General features: G+C 42.3%; 1 protein-coding gene across 8 annotated transcripts; it reads left to right on the forward strand.

The window, feature by feature from the left end:
- Positions 1–262: 262 nt before the first annotated feature.
- On the forward strand, positions 263–6,786 carry TMEM100 (transmembrane protein 100). Of its 8 annotated transcripts, none has more exons than XM_086355685.1 (4): positions 263–941; positions 1,496–1,590; positions 3,935–4,072; positions 5,569–6,786. In XM_086355685.1, the coding sequence occupies exon 4, from the start codon at positions 5,639–5,641 to the stop codon at positions 6,041–6,043; it is 405 nt and encodes a 134-aa protein (XP_086211811.1). In that variant the 5' UTR covers positions 263–941; positions 1,496–1,590; positions 3,935–4,072; positions 5,569–5,638; the 3' UTR covers positions 6,044–6,786. The 8 variants fall into 8 exon arrangements, with proteins under 8 accessions (XP_086211811.1, XP_086211806.1, XP_086211807.1 ...); XM_086355680.1 differs by having other exon boundaries at positions 279–941; positions 3,935–4,078; XM_086355681.1 differs by having other exon boundaries at positions 920–998; positions 3,935–4,078.
- The last annotated feature ends 1,604 nt before the right edge of the window (positions 6,787–8,390 follow it).

Below are 8,390 nucleotides of genomic sequence, written 5' to 3' on the forward strand. Positions count from 1 at the left end.
ACAGCATCTATCCAATGGCAAAATCAACACGTTACCCTTTCCAATCGAGAAACTGAACGTTTGGCTTCTACTAAAGGTAAACAAGCAAAATCTCCTCTTGGTCATGGTACGCTCCATTTTCCACTTCCACTTCTATATCCCCCTTATCTAAATAACTTTGTTTCTGGCTTGTTTCTAAGTACACTGAGATTTTTGCCCCTAATTTGGGGAAGTTTTCTTTAAAATAGCAGTGTTCCTTAATTCTGCTTTTTATGATGTCTTTGGTAGAATGTTAGCTCAGTTGCCTAGAGATGTGATTTTCCTGTGCACCTCCATTTCCACGGTGCCTTCCCACCCTCTCATGAACAGCATGAAAAGACCTCTCCTCTGGCTTTAGGGATAGAGTCCCCACAGGGCACCAAAGACCATTTCACCATCAGCTGATCTCTTCTTCGTTTACTTCCCTTATCACTTGCTTGTCATGGTGAGAAAAAAAAAAATAATAATAAGTTTACCTTCTCACTACCCACCTTACATACTTCCCCAACCCCAGACCCTTCCAGAGGGGTAGGACAAGAATTGCAAAATTCTTTTCTTCAGGTTCATAGTCCTACAGAAGAATAGTCTCAGAATAGGGGCTTTGAATAAGGAAAATCTTGAAAATGAAAGCCTGAATGAGGACACAAAGAAAGAAAAACAAAGGAGGACACCCTGTCCAAACTTGGATCCCTTTTTTAAAAAAAAAATTATATGGATTCCATTTTCGTAGAGGGAAACAGAGAAGAAAATACAGCAGCACTTAAGGAATTTCCTCTCATCAGTTTTTCTCCGGTCCCTTGATTGTGTTTAAGCCTCGCTGAGTACTTTGCCTACGGTCCCTGGTGTAGTGATTTGCATCCCCGTCTCTGGGTGGCTGTAGGCCAGAGCTGGCAGCTGTCTCAGTCCAATTCTGGCTAGGAAAGGTAAGGATCTCTGGTTTTTGAAAGATCTGGAAGAGAAATGTGGAAGTCTTTGGAGGGGTGAGGTGGGGTAGGAGGATGTAGATTTAATTCATGAATTGGAAGCTTTCTGAAAAGCTTTCAAAGCTTAAAGGAATCTCCTGGAGCCTTGTGTTTAAAAAGAACCAGAAAGATTTCCTCTCCCTTCTGAGCAAAGCCTTGCAGAAGAAAAAGGCTAGTTGCTTTATAGATGAGATTTTGCATCGGGGGCAGGTGTTTCTTAAGGCACTCTCAGGAGGGTTTAATTTCTAACAGGCACAGAAAGGAGGGAGAAAAAGTCATTCAAAGACTTTTGATCACTAGTAATTCTCTTTGAATTTTGATTTGAAGACTTAAAAGTCATTTAAAACTGTAGGTGTACTTGAGTGTAATGATAGGTATCTATTCTTCATTTTTTTTTAAGTCATTTCATCTTTTTTTCTAGATTGTTTTTGATATGGGTCATTTTAAAGTCTTTATTGAATTTCTTAAAATATTGCTTTTATCTCATGTGTTTTTTGTGTTTTTTTGGCCTCCAGGCATGTAGGATCTTGGCTCCCCAACCAGGGATCGAACCTCTACCCACTGCATTGAAAGGGGAAGTCTTGACCATTGGACATCCAGGGAAGCCCAGGTATCTATTCTTGAAATACAATTTCTGCTTTCTACTTTCTACTTCTCTGTATCAATCAGTGCAAGTCATCAGCTGTTAGAATCTGAAGATGTGCATCTGTGTGTGCGGGCAGATGCAGCTCTGTGAATAAGAATTAGAATTCTGAAGCCTGAAAAGGCTGAGGAGGGCTTGGGTGTTCGGAGCAACACAGACAGACCTACCCTGCTCCCAGCTCACAGACACACTCTCTGCCCCTCATTATAAATTCAGCCAAGAGCTTACCAGTTGCCTCTGGCTTCTTTCTGGGAGAAATTCAAATCATGTACCTTTGACTTTGACAATGGGAAAGCATGGTCTTCAACAGGATAGGGTGATATTCAGGGCTTCAGTGGGGTCATTGGATTATGCTGTGGGGAGGCGGAAGAGGCCCCTGCTAGAAAGTAAAGAGGAATTGCCCCCAGAGGTCACAGTTTGCAGTGGAAACATAGCTGCTCTCAAACAGAGCTCCTCAAGAATCCCCAGTATCCCCATCCTCCCAGGGCATTGCTGGCCAGTGCTTAAATGCTCTGGTTCTAAATACCCCTTATCTCGAATACCAAGCAACAGCACTCCTCCTGGAGGGTGGCTGTGTCCCTTATAACCACATCTTTAAAGTCCAAGGATAGTAGCTGAGGCCCTCCAGCCCAGCTCAACAGGCTGGGCTCCCTGACTCAGCAAAGCCTCTGGAGCTTTTCAGCTTTATTTCTTTTCAATGAAGAAATACTTCTCGCCCCTGTCCCTTTATGACAAAATCACCAGGGCCTTATTTCTAGACTAGGCTGGAAAGAGTGAGCTCTGGTAGAACAGCGGTGAGGTGCCTAAGAACATCCATGCCCTCCACCAGCAATTAGAGAAACTTAACTCAAGAGAAAGAAGGAAAACAAATCTCCTTCAAGATTTAACTTATATTTTAGTGTTACTTATATCAGTTGAAAGTAAGTTATTAAAACTTGTACAGACTAAAAATAGAAGATGGCTTTTTTTAATATAAATTTATTTATTTTAATTGGAGGCTAATTACTTTACAATATTGTAGTGGTTTATGCCATACATTGATATGAATCCACCATGGGTACAGAAGTATAGGATGAGCTTATAAGAGTCACCCGGTATGATCTCATTTTTCACTCCAAAAGACATATGATCTCATTTTTCGCTCCAAAAAACAATCTGTGGCTTTCAAATTTTAAATAGTTCATGTGTCGCTTAAAGCCCATTTGGCAACAGGGGGTGGGAAATAGACCTTTACCTTTATCGTTTGAGAATATGATATATCCAGTCATATGTATTTGAATATTGAAAATATCTTCTTCCTTAAAGTGGGTCTAGGAGCAGCTGATTAGCATCAGCCAGGATCAAGCTACAGACCTACTAAATCAGAATCTGCATTTAACAAGCCCCTTGCAGGATTAGTGTGCCCGTTAAAGACTAGAGTTAAACCAAGAGTCTCTCTCTCTATGACATTTGTCAGATTGCTTAACATTTCTGAGCCTCATTATAAACTGCTTATAAACTCCTTTGTAAAGTTGTGAGCATTAGTGTTAATGCGTGCACCTTGCATGTGCCATGCCCATGGGAGGTGCTCTATAAATGAGAGATGGTGATGATGACAATTTCAGTATTGCCAAGGCTACTCACTTCCTAGTAATCATGTTTAAATCAGAATGACTGGTTTTCACCCTTAACCACAAACATTTGTATCTTCCACCCTCATTCCTAAATGAATTATCATCCAATGAGACAAGCGGGGGAGGGAGGTATTACGCTTCAGATGGCCAGCACACACACACATGAAGAAAGAACACTCAGGAAACCTAGGAACATAGATTTTTGTTGGCTTAGAGGCTGGATTCAGCTGCCCGATGACTTCACAGCTGTTCCCGCAGCCCTAAAAGTGTCTGTCCCTTCGGCCCCGTCCCCTCAGCTGGGTCTGCAACGCTGACTCGGGGATTTTCTTGTGAAAATGCCTGCTGGGCGGGGGAAGATTTGGAGTCTGGCTGGGGAAAAAATGAGTAATGCAAAGCAGTGCGCTCAGTAAAGGCTGCAAGAGAAATAAAAGTAAAAGCTGCCTCCTGTGTCTCTGGGGACTCTAAAATGATTCTGACTTATCATGTCACTGAGCAGAGCTGGGGGAAGCCAAAACTCAGAATCTGCTGGCAAGGAAAAGAAAGAAGAAAAAAAAAAAAAATGTCAGGGAGGAGCAAACCGGCGGGGGAGGAAATAAAAAGAGAGAGGGAAAGACAAGCGTCATTTAGGAAGGGGTAGAGTGAGAGAAAGAGCTCAGGATCTAAAACCCACAGCATTTTATATCTTTTCTCCTCCCCAGAGATCCCTGTCCCGTCACTTTCCTGACAGAGGTGCTGTGACAGGCTGCCTTCTCAGAAGTCCAAGAAGAAGCTCAGACTGCTGTTCCTTCTCTCTCAGGTCCAGGGGTCTCCCTGGTAATGGATTGCTTCTCTCTGAGGTACATGTAAGTATAAACACTTGGGGGACACAGCCTCATTTTTAAGTTAGCTGAAGTTTCAGCTTTGGGTTGAAGTTTTTTTTTTTTCCTTTCAGACAGAATCTCAAATATGCTTTTATTGATCTAGCCAGTCATTAAGGTATCTTGAATAGCAGTGATTAATTTTGGTGACTGAAAGTCTCATGCAAATAGACAGCTCTAACTTTTAGCTCATTGGATAAGGAGTGATATTTTGACCTCCCAGGGCAAGGAAGAACCCGTGAGGTCTGACTTTGGGGTTGAATTAGTTTTCAGTGAGTATTTAATAGGATCAAAGTTGTCATCTCACTGAAATCATCTCTGCTATCTTCCTTTAAATGCTTTCATTTAAAGCATAACTGTAACTGTTCAACACTTTAGCTGCTAGATCACTTCTCAAGGGTGAAAGAGAATGACTTGCCATGCCTAAACAAGACAGGAGTGTCCACTGTTTTCTCAGCGATGGCATTTCACCTAGAGATTTTTGATGGAGAGTTTCAGATTTCCTTCTGAAATGTTCAGGTTCAAAATATTTACAAAGATGAATCGCATGACATTTTCGTACACTGGAGCATGGGGTAAAAGTGAGCTTGTAAATCTTTATTGAAAATCTAGTATGCTCATTCTTTTAAAACAAGTAGTACATATAATGTCAAAATTCCTTGTTGAATTTAATGGAAAATTTGTAAATTAACTGCTAATTACTCTCATAGTTGGCCTCTTCTTTAACATAAAAAAGCAAAAAATTATATCCAACAAAATTGTTGAATTGCTTTTCTTATTTTTCTCTTTTCAAATGCATCAAAGGATATTGCCACATTTTAGATCACAAATCCTAGCATTATTATCACTGAATTTTTGCCACACTGCACTCCCACCATGGACCCAGGATGCCTGCTTCATTGCATTTAATAGTTACAACAATGAAGACTTGTTGACCGTCAGTTGATATAGAAAAATATCACTTAAATGCTGGCTGCTGGTCTTGACATTACTTTGGTGCACAGTGAATGGGCCATAGTTTGGAAAGAATGCATGTTATGCCCGGAAATACTGGCAGCGTCTAGGTTGCTGTGAGTGTGGAATGGACTGTGAGAAATGTTGTTTATAACACGCTCTCCTTTTGAATGAGGGTGTTTTGGGATTAAGATTAAGGATTCTCTGTGTTTAGAGGAAAGAAAGCAATAGACAAAGGAGAAAAGCTTGTAAAACATTTGTAGGCTGCCAGAGAGTATTAAGCACTGTAAAGTGCTTCCTGCTTATATACCTTCCCTTTCTTTATGGTTCTCTGCTTTATCTTGCTTTCTGCCCAATGCAAAGAGAATGCAAAAGTTGGGGAAAAAATACATTAAAGTTGATTTTCACAGGCATCCATGTCTCCTAGAAAAGAAAAGAACATAGTGGTGTTTCCCCAGGTCTTTGCTGCTACTTGTGGGGCTCACTCTAATGCATTCAGCTGACATCTCCTGTCTTCACAGTTTTTGCCCACAGTTTTTGAGACCACCCAGATCTAGTCTGTGAACTCAGCTAGGAGACACCACTGTAACAATGACAGACGAGCCCATAAAGGAGATCCTGGGAACCCCAAAGTCTCCCAAGCCGGTGGCGATGGAAAAGAATGCCAATGGCGAAGTGGTGGTTACCTTGGTGCCCCTGGTCAGTGAGATTCAGCTGGCGGCCGCCACCGGGGGCGCTGAGCTCTCCTGCTACCGCTGCGTCATCCCCTTCGCTGTGGTGGTCCTCATCACCGGGACCGTGGTCACTGCCGTGGCGTACAGCTTCAACTCCCATGGCTCCATCATCTCCATCTTGGGCCTGGTCCTTCTGTCCCTGGGACTTTTTCTGTTAGCGTCCAGCGCTCTGTGCTGGAAGGTGAGGCAGAGGAGCAAGAAAGCCAAGAGGCGGGAGAGCCAGACAACTCTGGTGGTGAATCAGAGAGGCTGGTTTGCTTAGGGCCGAATGAGACCAGTTGGGACGCGTGACTTGAAGGACCTGCTGTCACCTCATCAGCCAGGGCACCCAGGACGGCTGTGGGGAGCACGCACTCGGCGCGGACCAGACGCACGGGTCGGCCTGACGGCGGAAGGTGCGCGGGGCTCTCGTCTGTGAGCAATGACTGCTTTCTTCTTCAACGACAAACTTAACTCCAAGGGCTATTCTAAGACTGAAAACCCTCTGTATTAAATATTTTAGGAGTCATGAGAGGTTCGTGGCATTAGACGTTTTGTTGGAAAGTAGGCCAGAAAAGATGAGTTCTGGCACACCAGTGACCTGCCTCCAAAGGAGATAACCCACACTATTAGGATGTTATATCCCAAGAATGTTCTGCTGAGAGTCTGATCTACTTTGGACTTTGCATTCACCCGTGAAACTCTATGATATTTCTTTTTCCCGAAAAGTTGATTCTCTGGCATCTGTTTATTTTTCATGTTCAGTAAAGCATCACTGGTGGTACTTTTCTTGAGGAATAAACTAATATTTTTTTTATGTTTTAACATTGGACAGTTCTTACATGATTGTAATGATGTGTCAGATCATTAAAAAAGGTAAAATGTGTAGCTACTAGATCACATGGGGGGATAAATTAATATTAAAATAATCCTAAACAGCACTTTTGATGATTTTTATATTTCATGTAAAAATTTAAGTTTCATGTACAGTTCATTCAAAATAATAAATACTCATTGCTGCTGAAACTTCTTACTTCTTTGACTATGCCAGGTCCCAGCTGCAGCATGCGGGGATCTTTGACTTTGATTGCCACATACGGGTTCTTTTTAGTTGCAGCAATTAGGATCTAGTTCCCTGACCAGGGATCGAACCCAGGCCCCCTGCACTGGGATCTTGGAGTCCTAGCCACAGGACCACCAGGGAAGTCCCTACTAAAACTTCTCAAATGCTTACTTCTATTGTCGTTATGTTACTGCGGTTACAAATTGCCCTTCTTCCCTTGCGTCGGCAACATCTCAATTGTATTCCTCTCAAATGTTGCTTCTTCCTAATTTAACTCAAAGATTTCTATTTTTGTCACACCATTTTTTATAACTTTTGAAAAATATTAAGAATTATGTCCTTTTAAAAGATTTCTATGTCATTACAATTAGGAAATCAAAGCCAGAGGTCAAAAATTGTATAATATGTTGTTAAATATGTATTACATGTGTATTAGTTGCTCAGTTGTGTTTGATTCTTTGCGACCCCATGGACTGTAGCTCACCAGGCTCCTCTGTCCATGAAATTCTCCAGACAAGAACACTGGAGTGGGTAGCCATTCCCTTCTCCAGGAGATCTTCTTGACCCAGGGATCCAATCCAGGTCTCCTGCCCTGCATACAGCTTCTTTACCATCTGAGTCACCAGGGAGTCCTACGTATTTATTGAATCTGTGGTTATTTGTGTACCATATTTTTGAGCACCAGCTATATGCCAGGCATTGTGTAGCTTCTCGGACTGCTCAGCTGAGTTAGTTATAATGCAACATAAATAGGATTACTGCTTGAATTCTGTGGATAATGAACAGCTAGGACTCTACACCATAACTCTAGCCAGAAATATCCCTGGTTCGTGTCATTTAAACTACATTAAACTAGAGTGGAAAGATAGACACAAAGCCTTTCCTAAACCTTGGAAAAACAAAGGAAGCCTAGCATAGCACGTTTGATGGAAATCGTCCTATCAAGGACTTTAATTAAATATTTGAGCCCTCTGGCACTGAGTGCGCACTAGAGCTCAGATGGTTGTGTTAAGGGGCGACACCTGGATGGCCTAGTTTCTCCTGGCTTTGAAGGTCACATGGCAGAAGTTTGGAGTTCAGTACAGTAGAGTATATTACAATTATCTTAAACACAGGCAGGTCCCCCCTCCTCTGGACCAAATGAACGTATATGGCATTGTGTTTATGACAGTGGAAGGAATATTGTGTTTTGATGTGCTTCTTTTTTTTGGCCTGAAGATATCCCAAAAAATCCCCTCTGCTCGATGAAGAAATTTCTCAGGCCAGTGTTCAAGGTTCTGCTGTGTCTGATCCAAACAGATGTATCCAGCTTTCACTCTCAACCTGAAAACTCATATGAGGTAGCCAGACCACACGACTCCCTATCCTTGAATCAGGCTTCAAGTTTCCTGCCTCCATGTACGTTCAAACTTCTATTTTCCCTCCTGCATAATGCCATCCTTTCCCTCTCCAACTCAAACATACCCAAACTCTGATTCTCATTAGAGCCCCAACTTAAGTGCAGCCTCTTCCTGCTGCTGCTGCTGCTGCTAAGTCACTTCAGTAGTGTCCAACTCTGTGTGACCCC

Source organism: Bos grunniens, chromosome 19 (genome assembly GCF_055505025.1).
Source record: "Bos grunniens cultivar Pamir isolate PY7600 chromosome 19, Bosgru_T2T1.0, whole genome shotgun sequence".
Taxonomy (NCBI): domain Eukaryota; kingdom Metazoa; phylum Chordata; class Mammalia; order Artiodactyla; family Bovidae; genus Bos; species Bos grunniens.

What these genes read in the sequence shown, in the direction of transcription:
- TMEM100 (XM_086355685.1), top strand. Translation starts at nt 5,639, where the DNA reads ATGACAGACGAGCCCATAAAGGAGATCCTGGGAACCCCAAAGTCTCCC.